We start from the raw sequence: 19,141 nt of genomic DNA on the forward strand, positions 1-19,141 counted from the left end.
ATATTGTACCATTTAGTTATGCCACAATCAGACACTTAGTGGCCTTACCTCAAGAACAAGTAGTCTTCCCCACTCTTCAGGGTTATTGTATTATATACATTCATGGAAAGACTTAAGTGCGTTCACCCAACACGCTGCATTCCACACTGCATTTTGAACCTGAATTTGGTCATCACTATGTTAGTGTTTCTTTAAATTGAACCAATGCACTGCTATCTACTCAACCACTTATCCTAAAGGTTGTCATTTGTGCTGTTTACATTAAGCAAAATGTAAGCACTAGCAGACAACCATATGAACAGGTACACATTGACTATATCTACAGGTGCATAGTGTTAAGGTTGTCTTGCGTACCCACTCGAACTATGTGTCTAAGCTATCATATAAACCCAACAAACATTAAGACTACACTTTCAGGAATCATTCCTAGTTTGAGGCAAACTAGAGTAGGAAACATTCTCTCATCTTAGTGAAAGAGGATTTCAATAGGACAGGAGATGTAAGGCCATCATAACAAACCATAGTGTCTTATATTTCTGCAAGCTTAGGCCATTCTTCCATCAAAGCGACCATTATACACTGTATTGTACAGTCCATTCAGCTCTGCTGTTTATTAGCAAACTGCACATTAGACAATGAACATATGTGACAAGAAAAAAGCTGCACCGTTGGTAATGTCTCGTTAGTGGACATGCACTAAGTAGTAACGTGGTCCTCCACATTTCTTCAGCAAACACTACTGTGTTGATATTCAGGTTAGGCAAGAACTATTCAGAAGATAAACTACATTAGAAAAAGGTGTTTCTAACTCCTCATTCTTCACACACAAGCCACAAAAAAGTGTCTCACAACCAATGCATTGTATGTGAAGCTAGAATAGATTAATGCTGGAAAAGGAAATAAGTTACTTACCTGTAAATCCGGTTCTCCAGCATTGGTATCTTTCACAGATTCACATGCTCGAATCCTTGTCCGCTTTCGGACTGAGAACCCCCGGTAACATTACCAACAGCAGTACAAACATGCCTTTTGTATTAACATTCATTGTTTTCCCTAGTCCCTCTCGTGGTTTCTGAGGTGGAAGTCTTTTACAGATATCTGCAATCATGTCTTGCAGTGATGTGAACATTTTCATTGATACTTGTACCAATTTTTCGGTTACCTGCATCCCTAACTTTCCTCTCTTGGCCTGAAAGTGATCCACATATTCGATCTGATCCTCTATGTAGTGTATATTCAAATCCTCTGGAAGAGCTGCCCTTTCCTCCTCACCTGCACTTTATTCTTCACTAAAAAACGCCTCTATCTCATCTAGATCAGGTACTGTACTTCCCTGATAAAACTGCAACGAACCTTTGGTGAAGCATCCTGTAATATCTTCTGTGGCAGTTTGAAAAGCACAGGAGACACTTGCATTGTCTCCAATATTGGCTCTACTCCTTAAATACTAAATCTTATCAGGATTTTTGGTTTAATGCCTATTGACATTATTTGTTTTTCTTCAAGCACCCTTTTTCCACTCGTCTACGGTATTATTTTTGTTGACAATTCTCCCGTCAACGTCAATACACACGACAGTGCTCTCTTGATTGACAATACTTCCTTTGACGGCAATACACTCGTAGGTGGCATTGCCTCCTTTGACGACGATGATCCCTTTGTGGACAATACATCCTTTTGCGGCATTGCCTCCGTCAATTATTTCTTTGCACTCGTCCACTCTGCCATCAGCGATCTTCCATTAGTTGACGTGGAAGGTATATCTAACCTGGTTCCCTCCCTCCATTATATTCTCTGCAACACTCAATGTCGTCGGCGCTGACGTTGACTACTCCAAACCTTTTCCCATCCTCGTCGACCTAGGACTAGTCGACTTAAATATAACTCCTTTTTTCGGTGGAGTTTTGGCATTTGTTAATGACTCAACCATTTGTTTTTTCTTATGTATTGTGTGCTCATAATCCAGTAACTTGTGTTTCTTTGTCTTTCGTTTGTCACCTGAGTTTTGTTTACCAGATGTCTAACTCCTATCAGCAGAGTCAGAGGGTCCTTTCGTCTGTTTTTATTTTATTTTACATTTTTGGTATTTCTTTTCTAAAATAATCAGTGCCAGCAGCCTCTCACGATCTGTCAGTGTTTGAACTGAAAATGTCTGGCATTGGGCCCACATCTCACACGGTGACGATCTGGCATCAAGCGAACACCCGTCTGGGATGGTCAAATGTCCTTACCAAAGCCACGCCCCTATGGTATACCAAGAGACTGGGACACTTATGTCATCAACCCGGCTTTGATAAATGGGACCTTATAGGAATCTCCACTATTGGAGATATTATTAAAAAAGGTTTGATTATCGGGTTTGAGGAGCTTAGGGAAAGATATGGAATGGCCCGAGGTGAAATGTACAGATACTTGCAAATTAGACACGCCCTCATCACAGCAATACCCAATCTCACGGATATACCCGAGGCATCACCGCTGGAAGATCGATTACTAGACGGAACACTACACTCAAAAGCTATATCACTGACATACAAAAAGTTGTGCAACAACATACCTGACAAGTTCCACAAACTACGAGAGCAATGGCAGAGAGACTTGAGACTCATTGACGATGAGGACTGGCAGACGGCACTAATGTCTCCCAGAGAAGCAGCAATTACTCTCTGTTTCAGATTGATTCAACTCAAAATCTTACACAGGTCGTATCTAACCGGGGTTACTCTAGCAAAGATAGGCGCCAGACTGGATCCGCTGTGTCTCCGGGGCTGCCAGCACACTGCCACCTTTTATCACACGATCTGGGAATGCCCGGAAATACGGATCCTGTGAAAGGGAGCCACGACCCATATTCAGAACGCCTTAGAAAAGGAAGTCACCCTCACACCGCGCCTGGGTCTTCTTAATATATGGGAACCGACTGACCTCACAGAGGTGGAACAACTAACTAACTACACTGGGTTACACCCTTGTTAAGCGTGAGATTGCGAAGGGATGGGGGTGCGGTGGCTGCGCCTATTACCCGAGTGTGGGTGAAAGAAACAGATAAATGCATGATTGCAGAAACGGAAGTATTCAAATTGTGGGGGTGTACGAAGAAGTGGGATAGAAAATGGGGCAAATGGAATGCTTACCGTGGTAACCTAAGTGTATCCCCAACAGTGGAGCTACAAATGCAAAGGGAAGAATGTGATGATGAGATATAATGTTTGTAACCATTTCTCCCCACTTACGAGGAAGCAACACTGTACAATCACTTGAAATGTCAACTTGATAATGTATGTGACTTATGTTGAATTAATAAAAAGATGAAAAAAAGAAAATGTCTGGCAAATACTGCACTCCACTGGCTTGCGCTCTGGGTGCAGGCACTGTAAACATTTTAAATGTGGATCCTCCACATAAATTCTTTTTCCCACAAGACTTACATGCCTTAAATAAAGATTTTGTAAGCGCTGCCTCTGCCATAACTAAAATTGTTGCATCTTTACAGATCTGTTAAATAGTGTTGCTCACACCTGCATGTGCAGAAGAAAATCTGACGGAAGCATCAGCAGGTGAACTGCTGAGTGTGGTGGGTTCCTAATTGGCTGAAGTTCGGATCAATATAATGATGATGATAGGTTAGAAAAAGTTGCAATGAATGTTAATGTAAAGGCATGTTTGTACTGCTGTTGATAATGTATACCAAGGGGTTCCAGTCCAACGACGGGTGAAGGATTCAGGCACATGAATCCATGAAAGATCCAGTGCTGGAGAACAAAAAGTGCCCTACCCGTGGTGAGAGTTTTGAAGTTTCAGCTATTCAATAACCACAGTACACTCTCCCATCATCCCAGTCAAAATGGGTGCTTTCATACGGTTGTTATACACTTGAACATAAGTCTCAAAAGGAATGATGACATAGTAGAACACAGTCTGAAGATGGCATTCACAATGTGGTGGCTTTGGGTCCTACTGGCTTTAGCTAAGGTTGAAGTTCAAAGAACCTTTAAAGCTGAGAACAAGCTATTTTGGAAAAAAAAACATTGGATGGTATGGTAATGCACAACAAATGTATTTAGAATGCTGAAAAACAATTGCTACAAGGGAGTAGAATGTACCATATCACCTTCTATCACATTCCCCTTCAAACCTTGAGACAACCGTCTAAAAATGTGCAGCTCTTACGGTATCTAAACATTTCAAGTTTTTCCCAGATGCTTCTAGCTTGTGTCTCTTAACCATTAGGAGGAAGGGCACTTCTTCTTGATGCTGCTTCAAAGGACCTGTTCAGCGTCATTTAGCTCATAAGGCACAATGAAGAATCTTCTAGTATTTATTTTCTGGTGTTACAGCTGGGGGAGTTAGAGAAGTGTGTCTTTAACTCATGAATGTTTATTCTGTGGCACTTCCAGGGAGTTGTACAGGAAGAAAGCCATTGTTCTTTCCATATTTAAAGACTTCTCTAGGTTTTTTCTGCAACTTTCTCAAATACCAGAAACATCTAGAAGGGGAAGGTGAATCATTCCAATTGTACGCAGGAAACTTTTATCAATTTTTGGCAGCACAAGACTTCTGCACTAGGTTTTCAAAATAATGCAAAATACTAAATTTGTAAATAACTCTCTCACAAGACACAACAACCTAAGTCTACATGGTAGGCAACCTGGAAGTTTTGCATTCAGCGGATGCCTAAAAGCCAACTGGTGGCCTCTGTTCCTCAGGTCTGAGTGCTATAATTTGTAGCTCATCATCCAATATGCGTTGAGAGGTAAAATGCCCTGGAGAATGTTAAAAAAGGTGAAGCCTCAAGACATACTGCTGCTAAATTGAAAGGTTTAGCATAAGTGTCACAGTATAGCAGTGATTTGGCTTTCACCAGAAGCTATTTCGATCGCTTTCGTAATTTGTATCTTGAAGATATTCAGTATAAATCATGTACTTTTCAATATGAACAACAACTCAAGTCTCCACTGGTGATACCTCCAACCCTAATTAATGGATCTCTGAATGCCATATGAAACCAGCAAAGGGGGGGTGAGGGGGGCAGCAGAATGGAGAAGCCAGGCCATCAGTGACCAGAATTGTGCATAGCCATGCTGCTCACACTTTTATTCAATGCAGCAGAGTCTTTGGTTACAACAAACAAACACTTTACAGCTGAAATCCTTGATGTAAACAAGGAACAGACTAAAGTGGTTTGTGGAGTAAAGGTTCTTGGTCCAGTAGAATGGCACATGATGAAAAGATAGTTCAGAGTTCAGTGACTTAAAAAAGTGCCTCTGAGATGCTGTGCCATCTTCTGCGATGTTCTTTCTTGACCACAGCACATTCAAGTCAATGCAACGGTTCTACTTGGGAGAACGTCCAGATCAGAAGCTTCCCATGGGATACAGCTACTCTCACAACAGAGGTCTGGTGGTGCTACTTGTGTCGCCCTCCTCTTTTACCGGAGGAGCCACCTCCTCGCCCATGTCCGAAGGTTGTCCGGCGTCCATTCTGCCCTTTGTGTCGGTTATTCATTTTGAGCTTCTTCAATCCTCCGCCCTGCAGGAAGCGTTGCTTTTCCTGGACCTTCCTTTCCTTCAAGATTTGCTGCTTGTTCTTCAGCTCAGGACGCTGTTTTCGATGAGCACCAGGCGTCCTGGAAGTTGAATCTTGGCGTCTCCCTCCTAAGAGGAAATAAAAACAAGTTATGGTAATTAATTCTTTAACAGGCTGCTGCCAGTCAGAACTGCCATTAGGTAATCTTGATTTCTTGATGATCACTGTCAAGCTCAGGCACTGCAACGACACAGCATCCTGCTGGCATGTCTTGCAAATGGCCTTAAAATTCAAGTTTAGAAGCCAGTTGTCTAATCTATGGTCCACATGAAGGGCAAGAAATGCGGCCAAGGGCAGCCAAGCAGCAGAATTCTGCAATTGTTAAATTCGATAGGTGGAGTACTGAGGGACACCAAGGTATCAGGAGTTGCAATAAGAGCACCACTGCAGTATTGAGACTCCACATACACTGATGTGGAGTCTGAAAAGCATCAGCTTAATAAAAATATTGTCAACCTATGGATGCCACTTATAACACCAACATAAGACTTTTTTTCATAGACTATGCCTGAACAAGGTATCAACATTTCCAACATGTGCACAAATTTACTCGTTTGCATTCAACTAGGGCTATTATTTTAATCTTCTGTGGACCACAACATGTCAAATTTTCTCTGCTGTTTTACAACTGAAATCTTATCAATCCAGATCTCTTCAAATTAAGTACAACCCAACCACTGTATGGCAGGAATATGTACAAACAATCGTGACATAGAATAGATACCTGCTGCAAAACCATGTCAGCCAGGGACTGGAGTGCTGCTAAAAAACAGGCAGCCATTTAATGGAGGTGAGCTGAAGCCAATCGAATAGTGAAATGGGAGACCGAGCCGGGGACAACAGCCAAGATGAAAAGAACCCGTGAGGAACTGGAGAGAAAAAACACCTCAGAGAAAGGGGGAAGACCTTACAGGAAAATAGAATTATAGGTGGTAAGTAGAGATGATCAGAGTTTAAATCTGGACAGAAGAGAGAGGACAAGGAAGGGACGTGGGAGAATTTACTGTCCACTCTGAATCAATGGACTAATCTCCAATGTTTACCTGCCTGGATCTATTTTTGATACTAGCTGCTTACCTCTTCCCCTGCGCCGCCCGCCTCCTGACTTGCTGCCAATCTCCTCCTCCTCGGAGTCCCGATCATCGATCTTGTATTTCTTCTTCCAGTCCTCGTAGCTAGTGGCCAAAAGTGAAGGAACAGAATACAGCAAAACTGCCACCCTAAAGCTACTCAGGCAAGACAAATATTCCGCTCTGTCTGCCCGTAGCTAAGTGCACTCTCTCCCCACTCCTGAGTGGGTGCTTTAATCTATGCCTTACACATTGACCTCCATCACCCTCAAGTGTCAACAGCTACCCGTTTGTGCATTCTCCAGGAAAGACGTCCATTCCTGCTCCACCCATCCAACTGCTAGATGTGCCTTCATCCACTATCTTACCCTTACATACACACTACTGGCTGTGCCACCATTAATGCCCTCTTACATCCAAGTGTCCAACATTACCTTTACCCGGCTCCTTACCTAGCACTATCCACTGCTATCTGTGCCAGGTAATCAAAACCCTTTCTGCCAACAGTCCTTGCTAATTAAGCAGTTCACTCAGTACGCTTAACACAAACATTAACTTCTGTTAATAGTGTCCCACATCCTTCACTGGTGTGCTTTGTCACAGTCATGGACCCCAACAGTCACTGGTCCTATTGTGCCAGCTTCAATTACAGCAATGCTGCAAGTTCAGCAAGATAGTCACAAAGAGAAACGGAGAAATCAGTGACCTAATCGTGGAGCTCAATGCACAGGGAAAGGTTTCACATCAGCCGCTCCAAACTAAAATCGAACCTCACCCATTAAAACAAACAGATGTACACCTACCAAGCACAAGATATTTCCGATGTCCGTAAATCCTCCTCTCCAGATCTGAGAACTAAATCACATTTCAGAAACGGTAACCTCCTTCAAATGTGCGTCTAACAAAATATACATATGCATATGGTCTTGGGATCTGAGCTTGCACTGCGCCAAATCTAGTAACCAAGCCACTACTCAAAAAATGCAACTTTCATCTCACTTCCAGCTACAAAGTAGCAAAGCGACCCTGGATGCTCTGTTTCCCATCTGCAGACTTAAAATCCACACACTAAAACAAACAGCTGAAATCCTCCCATAACAAAGAATCCAAGTGCCCCAGGGTGAAGATACTGCCCTGCCACTCCAGCTGTGCCAGCAGGATTCACTACTACCTAATTAAGTAATACCCAAAAGACCGTGAGAGCAGTATATCTACTGCGCCAGATCTAATCAACATGTCTGATCTCAAAACAGGATCCTGCATAGGAATACCACCCAAAATGTATCCAAGTTGTTCCGGTCCTAATTCATGTCTCCCTTAAAAGCTCCTATCCTACTTCCATCTCTGCTGCTCTCCGGTCTACTCTATGCTGACAGCGTACTCCTTGGAGCCCCCTTCATGCGATTCGGAAGCTACGGAGAATTAAGAAGAAAGCTGCGAGATAACTTCAGAACCTTAGTATCCATACTCACATTGCCTCTTCAGTCTCCTCAGAGTCTCATGGCCAGACATATCAAAGCAATGTGCATAGCTCCCAGAGGCACTTGCGGCTTTGCACTGCTCCTCCTTTAGCACAAACTCTGTTCATATCATAAAACTAGAGTTTGTTTTGACTTAGGCTCCACTGTTCCATCAAAAAATACTGCACTGATGAAAATTGTCTCAGCTCATACAGCTAAGATAGAGAACTCACTCTCTGCTAGAGTACGAATAATTTATAACCATCTTAAATTCCGGAGGCCATTAAACCCTGGTCGTTCCCGTGCACACGTCTATTTAATTCTTACAAAGCTAGATATCCTGATACACAACTGTATCTTGCTCTCACACTTTTCTTCAACCTCATGCTTATGCCTTCAAGTTCATGCGGAGTGCTGCTGCATAATGTGTAAAGTGTATAGACAAACCTCACACACCTCAATTAACTCCCACATTGACCAGACTACTAGGAACACTCTTTCCAACCATGCACTTCAAAAGAGTGCCTGTGAGCAAACTGGTGCACCCCATCAAGGATGAAAAGTGCTATATAAATACTAAAATACACCTGGCAGGCGATTGGTGATCCTTATCAACAGAAAGGATACATGTTCTTCTTGTAGGAGCTGCTGATGATTCGGCCACTTTCAGTCTTTATCTTCTTCCTGTCATCCTTTCCTGTCGCACCCACAAATTTCTTCTTCTTACGGTCCCTGGAAATAAAAGGAGATCATAATGGAAATGAGCTGTATAAGAAAAAAACCTTGTATATAAATCAGGGCACTAAGTAGGTCCCAAATTTATAATCCATACCCCTGCTCAAAAAAACCTTTCATTTTAAAAGCCTAACCTTAAATTCTACAATATTCTGGTTAAATTAACATATTTTTTTTTTTACAACCAATTTTATTGAGTTTTGTAGGTAAGAACAAACAGCACCATTCAGAGCCACATATGCATCATCAGAATAGGGAGAAAAACACATCTCAGTGACATCAAGATTACAGAAGGAAATCACTAAAAGCATCCACGTATGCCTGAAGTAAATTAACATTTTAAACAGAACACAACACCTACCAACTTTGAAACAGACGGAATAAGATACCTAGGGAATATTCTCTCCTACGTCCAGCATGTCATGGCTCTCTACTCACCATTTCAGCACCTGCTTGTTCTTCTGCATGTCCTCGGTATGATCACCAAGCAGGTCGAGCACCGCCCGTGAGGCCTGCTGTTCGAATGTGCTGCCGCCATCTGCACCAAGACTCAACCTGAACGATGGGGAGAGAGGCAGTTAGAACAAATGTACATGGCAAGAAAGGACACCCTCCATCCATGCGACTGGGAATGCAAACTGTCTCCCGCAAATAATACATTAATGAGATCACTGAGATTATGTTGCATTCTAGTAAATGGTGAGTTGGAAATCACTTGCAAATCAAACGATTTCGAATCAAAAATCATTATCTAATATTCATCACCACACAAATACAGCTTGGTACCCAATGAGATTTGCACAGCAACACTCGCTCACCCTCGTTCACTGTCAAAGTCCTTGGGTCGATAAGGGATGTAGAATTGCTCGTCTTGAGACTGCTCTTTCTTTTGCTTCTTGATCACGCCATCCTCTTCCACAGGCGATTTTCTTTTTCTCCCCACGACTGTGGAGAACACTTCCTGTGAAGAAATCAGAGCTGAGAATGTAGGAAAAATCAACTAAGCGAGATGTGAGTCGGGTCTCACAGCTCAGTCCACTACCCAAGAGACCTCATGATCATAGGGTTCTAATACCGACAAGTCCATTCAGTATTTCGTCCATCTGAGGTTGATAACATTAGTATTTTTGTGTTGGGTAAAAATAAACATCTGCAGTTCAGCAGCAAGATGCCCCAAGGGTTGACCATGCACTGTACAAATACACATTAAGTTTGTGTGTCAGGAGCATCAGTGAGAGAGTGATTGTGCCTGGGTCAACACGGTGTGCAGGCACATTTTAGGAATCATTACAATCGTCAGCCCCTGAAGAAGGGAGTGCATCCCAAAATGCATTGGGAATTCAATTCTGTTAACGGTTGTATTCACAACAATTCATCATGTATTGTACGACTTATATGATATATTTGGTAATAAGATGTTGTCATAAGCATAATTGTAGACTGCTGGAATGGTCTGTGTATTAGAACAAAACACAGCATTCGTGTATTAACAAAATGGACTAATTCTTCAAAAAGATCAGAGTTTCACGTTATGATTTCAGTGGTTTAAGTTTGATTATTGTTTGCGATACATTCTAACACGGTGCTCGTGGGGTCAAAAGAAACATCATCTTTGGCAGTATTGACAGTTTGAGTTTGTGTAGAATGGTCAACATACACACCCACTAAGGCACACACTTATTTTGAAACAAAAGTAGATAGAGTAACACACAGTCCACGATAACTCGAAAAAAGGCAGTAGTGCAAGGGTGCCACACTTACACTCAAACAGGTAGAAAGCTGGCAAAGTTGATTAGGAAATGTAAATGATTAGAAGACCTTGGGAATTGCCTATACACAGGTTAGCGTTAGTCTAAGTGGTAAACGTTCTTTGTAGGATCTCACCTTGTTGACCTACTGAATTTGCCAATGCTTGATGCGGTGCAGCGTGCAGGTATTTTGGGGTGGAAGGGGAGTAGCACACGAGAGAATGAGAGCAAGAAAACAGAAGCACGCTCATAGAGTGACTCATAAAAAATAAATGAGCTCTGTAAATGTGTGCATTGAAAGGTTACCAGTCAGCCAATCAAAAGTAAAAGAAGATCTGCTCCAGCGGAGGGACAAATACAAGAAGAGAAAGGCAAAGTATTGGGAAAGTAGTAAGCAAATGAAGCAGTGACAATAAAACTAACCAGTGGTAAGCAATGGGCATGCCTCAAGTCCACTGTACTTTTTAGGTGTTGTCCACAAGAGGTCTTCCACAAACAGGCAGCTAGGCTGTGTCTGTAGACTAGAACTAACAAGCATTGGCATAGCCAATAGGTCTCGCCTTTGGGGCCTTACAAGTGTTTAGCCATGCAACAGTTGCATAACTAAATACTTATAAGGTCCCAAAAGCGAGACCTATTGGCTATGCCAAGCGGCCGCGAAAGTGATCGCGATCAAACATCAAAGCGGCCGTGGGGCCGCGAAAGTGAAAGTATTCGCGGTAAAGCGTGGCGCGCGAGCCCGCACACATGCACTGTAGCTCTAGGCTGGCCTGGTAGCACTTTTTGGAGCCCTCTCAATAAGTCTCGCCAGACCAGCGCATGCGCTGGGTCAGGCGTGACCTAAAAATTTAATAATATCTGGTCTGGCAGTTCATGCATTCTGGAGACAGACCTCTATGTTGTCCTCTTCTGCCTCCTGGCAGACGGGTGTGGAGCGTTCCGGAGGGCGCAGAGCTGCCGCACACGCTGCCTTCTCCTCTTGTACTCGCTGGAACTTGACTATGGCCTGGCAATCCCGGTCGCGCTTCGCTCTCATGACGCAGCTCGCAGCAGTCTTGTTGGTGGAGTTGATTTCAAATATAGTCTGCAAGGAGAAAGCAGCGATAAAAGGTGCATGATTAACTAGGAAATCCAGTTATAAAAGTTAGTACTTCCTTCCTGGTGACAATTTTCAACAGACTCAACGTAATATTCGACTCTTCACAGGCTATATATACTTTTATCATACTTGTTCAACAACCACACTATATTACAGCGATGCTCTTAATTTCTTATTGCATGGGTGTCAGCTCCTGATGTGCACAACTCGTTTATGAAGATGTTGAACATATGACTTTCCTTATCCAATGGGATGGCAGAACCTTGACCTGTAAGATTCCTTTTGGCAACTGCAGCTGCCACAGGGGAATCAAAGGAGATCAAGAACTAAGGAACAGGGGGTTTGTTTGAGGAACCCTTCTATCTAGAGATACATACGCACCAGTCTACTGGTGTAAAACACTGGATTTATCTGTGCTAATAAGCCCCGGCCAATGGACATAACCATATTAGGTCTCGTTTCAGGTTCTATTGCTGAGGTGGAGTCTGCTAGACCTGAATGTTAAATCTGATGACTTCCATAAGAAAATAGTATGAAAAGGGTAAAGGGCCATCGGGGGATTCTTCAAAGAGGAAAGGATATTCTGAGGCACCCCTTCGAAGTCTAGCCAGTCACCCCAAGGGGTCTCAATGGGACTTTAGGGGGGGTTAAGTACATTTGAGAGGCCTAATGGATAGGAAACTAGTTACTTAACTGTAACAATAGTTTTGAGCTTGATGATATTTTAGGTTCATCTGCTGTGCATTATTCCACCCCCTAGTGGTTGTGACTGGAATGGTGTTTCATAAAAAAAGTTTTACTTTAAGCGTTGATTATATGCTAATACCTTATGACTCACTGCAATGTTGACTGAAAGCCCAGGATGCCAAAGTACACAACTTCTATCTTACGGATCTTATTTTTGTTTTAGAGTGTGGGAGCGAGAAGCATTCGCAATGAAATATATTATAAAAGTTCTTGCTTCTAAGAACAACTTCCAAATTCCTTGTGCACCCCACGTCAAATGAAGGAAGGCGGCTGCTCATCTGGTGGCTTAGTGGACTAATGTGTCCCCTGTAGGGGCCGGTCTTCAACCTCATGGTCACAGGTTCAAATTCCAACAGGTCCACTCAGCCATTCATCCTTCTGAGCTCAATAAAATGAGTACCATTGAGTTGGGTAACAATAAACATCTGTTATTCAGCGTTAAAGGTACTCTTGGGTGAACGTGCACTTTACAAATACACATTATGCTTATGTTAGGTTATCTTCTTGCAAAGGAATGAGCCCCCGAAACTAGTGCAGACCCACTCAGTGCCAAACTTCCCTTAAAGAAGGTTGCGTCTGAACCCTAGTCAGCCCTAAAAGGTGCCTCTATACCACAAAAAGATAGATGAACAAATGCATTAGATCAGGCTGGGGGCAATCCAGCAACGTTGTAGAATTGTGCAGGGGTGAAACTAAAGGCAGCAGCGACTTGGTTTCCTCGGGGTAGCTTTGCAGAAGAATCCACTTGGTCTGATCCTGGTTTGGGGCGAGGCAGGCACTTTTAGAGTGATTACAGAACTAAAGCTGCATCACCTCTTTCTGAAGGCACTGCTTTTCTTTTTTCAGCACAGCCTCCAGACATGGATTCGTCATGGTCTGATCACACGCCACAGGAGTGCCTCTCTACACCTAGCATTTTCCCGCCACATCGCTAGCTATACTCAAAGTGCCCCTGACTTAAACCTTGCCTTCTGAAATGCTCTGCCACGTACAGCTTCTCCCGATTAAAACCGGGGAATGGTTCTAAAGTTTCGCGGAAACCCCAAAAGGGGAGAACAAAAACACACTGTGAGAAGAAGAAAGTTTGTGAAAATCCAAATTTTCTATGTTGCTGTGAAAGGGTCAGACATAAGAACGTAGGTAAAGTTGATCCTGTGGAGGAGTCCTTTCGGCCACACACAGCTGCAGCCAAGTAAGAAAATCTGAACACAGTCACCCATTTCTCAGGGGAAGAGTATTTTTTTGTAACTTTGATATTCGTAGGATGTACCAATTGAAAGAAAAGACAAAAAGAAACCATTTAAAGTAATGTATAAATTACAGAAAAAATGGTGTGTGAGGTCCAGCTTGGAACCTGGAAGTATTCTAAATATTATTACGTTAGAGGGGGATCACTGGCTGGAAAAAGTGTGAAAAGAACAATGGACAGAAATAAAGAGGGCGACGGGCCACTCAAGATATCACAAAATGAGGGAGGGCAGAATAAGAATGATGTTAGAGTCACAAGGAGGATATAAAGAATACAGAAAAAACAAGCTTTATCTTAAAATAAACAAGTAAGCACACTGGCAGCCACCTCATTTGAGATGCCAAGAGCCTGACTGATCACACAGTCCCAGTTTTCCTATTAACCTCTAGAGCAGTACAAATGAGGACAAGGAACAGAGGAAGAGAGGTGCTGTAAGGAGAGATAGCCTGGCAGAAAGATCAACAGGGCATCGGAATGGAGCTAAAGTGGAAGCATCTGCTCTGCTCAGGTGAATATTGGGTCTTTTAGAAGGGAATGAAATACATATGGGTGCATGTGACAATGGCACAGGTGGTGCTCCAAGAAGCAAAATGTGGTGATGGGTGACCTAATATTTAGGACTACCCTTGTTGACTACCTGGAGGAGAAACGCTTCCAACGGAGCTTAGAAATGCCAGAAGAGGAAAGAAGATTTTCCCACATGCTGAAAAACACTGTTGTTTTGTAAAATGTACACATGCGATTTTCTTTTAATGCTCGTGAACTACGGAGTGTTTTTTTTTCATTATAAAAAAACAAATGTACTTCACCTTTAGGATATACTCCTGTAAGTACTGTGAATTAATTTAAATTGCAAATTAATTTGCAATGCTTTTCACAAACGGGAATATTAATCTTTTCCCTTGAGAGTATTTTGTTTTGGCTACTTGGTTAATTTTCTCAAACTCTCTGGCGTTACAAGGAACACCTCACTCCTTTGTTTCCATGATAGGGTCTGGATGGAATGACGTCTAAGCTGCCCAAAAGCAATTTAATGTATCCATAAGGCTCAATTTTGTCTATTTTGTGGTCAAGTATTAGGCTGAGAAGCCTGTGATCCTGAAAAGGCCTTACGAACAAGGAATCCTGGAAACACCAGCTTCACAATTCTATTATTATACCACCTGTGAAACAGCGGATTGGTTGAATGACAAGATTGCAGATCAGAAGCTGGATCATACAGATCAACCAGAAGTGATCAAGTATTTGTTCAGGATGAGGTATGTGTTGCCTTACCTGGTCAATTCAAAGTCTTGTATATGGGAATGGCTTTGTAGAAATGGAGCATGTGTTGGAAAATGATGAGATTCATTGGATTAGGTTAGACACAAACACAGGTCAGTCTTCAGAGAGGTCAAATGGTTTGCATTCACATGCTGGATGCAGGCAGCGAAATAAACATGGGGACAATTTCCTTAGATGGCAAGAGTCATGTGTACTTGGCGCTCAATTGAAGAGATAATGGGGGCATGAGGAGTCAATTCGTGGAATAGAGTCCTTAAAAAATGTTGCCAGTTACCTTCACTAATGGTGAAAGCCAAATGTAACCAAGGTTACAGGCCAGAACTGACCGAGAAAGAATTTCAAATCAATCAGTCAATCAATTAATCAATCAAACAGGACTCGTAAATTGTGGCTAATCACCTGTGAGGGTATCCAGGTGTTGAGAACTCTGTTGCTAGGGAGGATTCAGTTGAACAGCCAGGTTTGAGTCCTTTCCTGAATTCCAGGAGAGAGAATGAGGTCCGGAGGTGTAGGGGGGAGGTCGTTCCAGGACTTCGCAGCGAGTTAGGAGAAGGAGCATCCTCCACTGTTGCTTTGGCAGGTGCGAGATGTGAGCGAGGGAGGTGGAGTGAGGTTGTCTGGAGGGTTGGTGGAAGTTCAGGCGGTGGTTGATGTATGCTGGTCCTTGATTGTGTAGGACTTTGCAGGTGTGGATCAGCATCTTGAACGGATATCTCTTCTGAATGGGAGAGCCAGTGGAGCTTCTTGAGGTGGGGAGTGATGTGGGTCCACTTTGCGAGGTCGAGGATGAGTCTGGCCGCGGAATTCTGTAAGGTCTACAGTCTCTTCAGGAGGAGCGAGGTGATTTCTACGTAGAGTGCGTTGCTGTAGTGCAGCCAGCTGGTGACTAGGTTTGTCTGGTGTTGATGGGGTGCCATTGAAGATCTTACAGAGCATGCATAGAGTGAGGAAGCAGGCGGAGGAGAGTGTGCTGATCTGGTTTTTCATGGTGTGTTTGCTGTCCTGGATGATGCCAAGGTTACAGGCAAGGTCTTTCAGAGTGGGCGAGGGTCCGAGTTCAGAAGGCCAGCAAGTGTCTTTCCATGGGGAGGTGTTGTGCCTGAAGATCAGCACTTCTGTCTTGTCTGTGCTGAGTTTTAGGCAGCTGTCTTTCATCCAGTTCACCACACTCGTATTGCACCTGCAAAAGTTGGCACAGTGGTGGAGGGGTCTTCTGATAGCTAGAGGATGAGCTGGGTGTCGTAAATGTAGGATATGATGATAGTCCATGGGTTCTGACGGACAAGCCTTGAGGGATGCCGCAGATGATGTTCCTAGGTTGAGGTGAAAGGTAGTAGGAGGATTCTCTAGGCTATTTCGGTGAAGGAGGCAATTCATTTGAGGGCGTTTTCTTGGATTCCAATATGGTGAAGCCTCTTGGTAAGGGTGTGGTAGGATACTGTGTCAAACGTTGCTGAAAGGTCGAGGAGGATAAGGGCTTCTGTTTCTGTTCGGACACGGAGGGTTCTGATGTAGTCTGTGGCAGCGATCAGGGCAGTTTCAGTGCTGTGGTTGGTGTGGAATCCAGATTGCGAGGTGTCCACAAGATTGTTGTTCTCCAGGTGTTCCGTGAGTTGGCAGTTGATGGCCTTTGAGGACTTTGGCAGGAAAGGGGTGCAGAGAGAATAGACAGTAGTTCTTGAGATTGCTGGGTTAGGCGGATGGTTTGTGAAGGGGTTGACTTCTGCGTGTTTACATTCTTCAGGGAAGATGGAAGTGGTGATGGATGCGTTGAAGATGGCGTTGAGCTCATTGCTGATCATCTTGCTCCCGAGGTTGAAGATGTGGTGGAGCCAAGGGTTTGTGGGGGTTCCTGAGGGGACAGAGTTCATGATGGCTGTGATGTTTTGTGTGGTGAGCTGGTCCCAGGTGGTGAGCAGGTGGTTGGGGTCTGCATCTGTGGGAGCGAGGAGGCTGATGATGTCAGCAGCAGTGGGTTGGGGTTCGAAGTTTGTGGAGATCTTGTAGTGGAAGAAGTCCGCCAGGGTATCGCAGTGTTCCTGGGAAGGGGTGAGGAGGTTTTCAGTGGCCGGGGGGGTTGAAGAACTCTGACAATGTTGAAGAATTCTTTGCTGTGGTTAGAAGTGGTTTCGATGCGCTCCTTTTAATTTCTTTCAGGTGTTGGTGGTATTGGTTGAGGGATGTCTTTAATGTAGCTCGTCTGTGGGCCCCTTGCTGGTGCGCCATTTCCTATAAAGATGCTTGCAGTTGCATTTTGTGGTTCTCAGTTCTGTGGTGTACAACAGCCTACCAGGCCATTAATAAGCTGTCAGGTAACTAGAATTAAATTACCACATCATAAAATCATACAAAGAACCCATCTCATGCACACAGTACAGCAAAGAATATACCCAGAGGGCTGACTCCTGCCTCAGAGACCATGAACATGCTGACCATACTATAATCTGGACCTGGAATGACTATGGAAAATTGTGCTGTGCTACAAGTGCATCAAGGCAGTGCCTTCTGTTTGAAAATAGTGAGCCATTTATTTACATAAAAGAGTATTACTGTGTCATTTTACACCAATCTACAACGCAGCATGATAAAATGGCAATGGAAGCACGTTATACAGACAGCAGAATGTGAGGCAAGAATAAGTGACATTGTCTCTTTCTGCATTATGCCCATTTTCATGGATTACCAATGTAATAAATTGCCTCTAGGAGTGCTACATGCCAATGGGTCAAAACTGAAAAAGCAAAGGTGACGACCAATAGCAACATGGTTTTGGAAGAACATCTGAAAAAATAGCAAGGCCTCATAGACCCAGTTGTTGAGAGATCTCCCACAAAGAGAAGAGGTAAAGATGGATATGGTGGGCTAAGACTTTTAAAAATTATGTGACATCAATGGGCCAAAGTTCAACGGTTTTTGTTGATCAAGGGAATTTAACAAGCAGTTTTTTTTATCATGTAACAGCAAAAGAAACTGGTGTAGCTTTTTAATAGGGGGAAGGTGCTTGCTAATAGTTAGGCAAGTTTTAAGTGTTGCCCCAAGATGACCTAGAAATAAAATAATATGAAACAACCTCTTGGGGTACAACATTACGAAACCTGCAAATAGTGCCTCTTTTTTTAACAGACTGCATTAGAAGTCCTAAGCTGCTCTGTTCTATATGAGCATTACACATGGTGAACCTAAAAGGAATAAACAGCAAAATATTACCTAGAAGATAATTTTGGCAACGGACAGTATTTTCAATGCACCTATAAGAAAGTTTATGTGAGCACATATTTTTACTTTGTGAACAAAAAAGTAGTAAACCCAACAATATAATTACAGCAAAGTTAAACAAATGAACGTGCAGGGGTTACTAGCGCATAGACTTAGCCAGTTGCAAAGACAAACAGGACACACTTGCTTAAGAAAAAAAAGCCATAAACCTGCAATAAAATATAAATATGTTCGTAAATAAAGTAAAGAACACACGGGCTCAAATTACAAGCTACACATCAATGTAATCGGCAATGAAATGCCAATGGCCTTGAAGGACAGTCCATCCCAGCAAAAGCAATATATGAAAAAAGCCCTGAAACGCATGGTAGAAGTGAGATGAGCGAAAGCTTCCACTATCTGTACTACCTCTTGCATTTACTTTTTTTAAATATTGGTTACGTGAGGTCTCCAAAGCAAGCTAAAGATGTCTGAAGCAAGACCTAAAAAGAAAGAACGTCAAATCATCATGCTTCTGGAAGCAGGACCCAATGCTGAATGTGAACGAGCCAAGCAATCTGTTAAATAAGTGTTTTTAAACACTGCGAGGCAAAAGGGAGCACGGGTTTTCATTCTGCAGACATACTCACCGTTTTTGATCGGTAGTTCTTAATAGAGTCCACAAATTTCAGTCTTTCCAGCTCCTCCTCCACCAAATCTGAACCTTTGTTAGAAAAGACAGTGATACAGTTAGCACTTCCTACAAGGGTTTAAGGAGAAAACGCATGCGCAGTAAGGCTTTTCTCACAATTGAGCACTATATGCAATAGCAATGAAAGCCTAGCCATTGGGAGTTGTAGAGAATAGGGCTGAAGCATTGGCTGAGGAGGAGCTGTAGGTAACAAGAGTGCCCAATGGGCTGTAGAAATCTGTGTTGGGACACAAGCTGCGGAGACGCTGCAGGAACT

General features: G+C 43.1%; 1 protein-coding gene across 2 annotated transcripts in view; it reads right to left on the minus strand.

Moving 5' to 3' along the window:
* Positions 1-4,034: 4,034 nt before the first annotated feature.
* DDX54 (DEAD-box helicase 54) overlaps positions 4,035-19,141 on the minus strand; it is a 100,357-nt gene continuing 85,250 nt past the window's right edge. For both annotated transcript variants that reach the window (XM_085635628.1, XM_085635627.1), the window contains exons 14-20: positions 18,824-18,897; positions 11,492-11,683; positions 9,670-9,812; positions 9,290-9,406; positions 8,744-8,848; positions 6,664-6,761; positions 4,035-5,654 (exon numbers count right to left, since the gene is read on the minus strand). In XM_085635628.1, the coding sequence (XP_085491754.1) occupies positions 5,407-5,654; positions 6,664-6,761; positions 8,744-8,848; positions 9,290-9,406; positions 9,670-9,812; positions 11,492-11,683; positions 18,824-18,897 (977 nt within the window). In that variant the 3' untranslated portion in view covers positions 4,035-5,406. The remainder of the gene's footprint in view (positions 5,655-6,663; positions 6,762-8,743; positions 8,849-9,289; positions 9,407-9,669; positions 9,813-11,491; positions 11,684-18,823; positions 18,898-19,141) is intronic.

The sequence above is a fragment of the Triturus cristatus genome, chromosome 11 (assembly GCF_964204655.1).
Source record: "Triturus cristatus chromosome 11, aTriCri1.1, whole genome shotgun sequence".
NCBI lineage: Eukaryota > Metazoa > Chordata > Amphibia > Caudata > Salamandridae > Triturus > Triturus cristatus.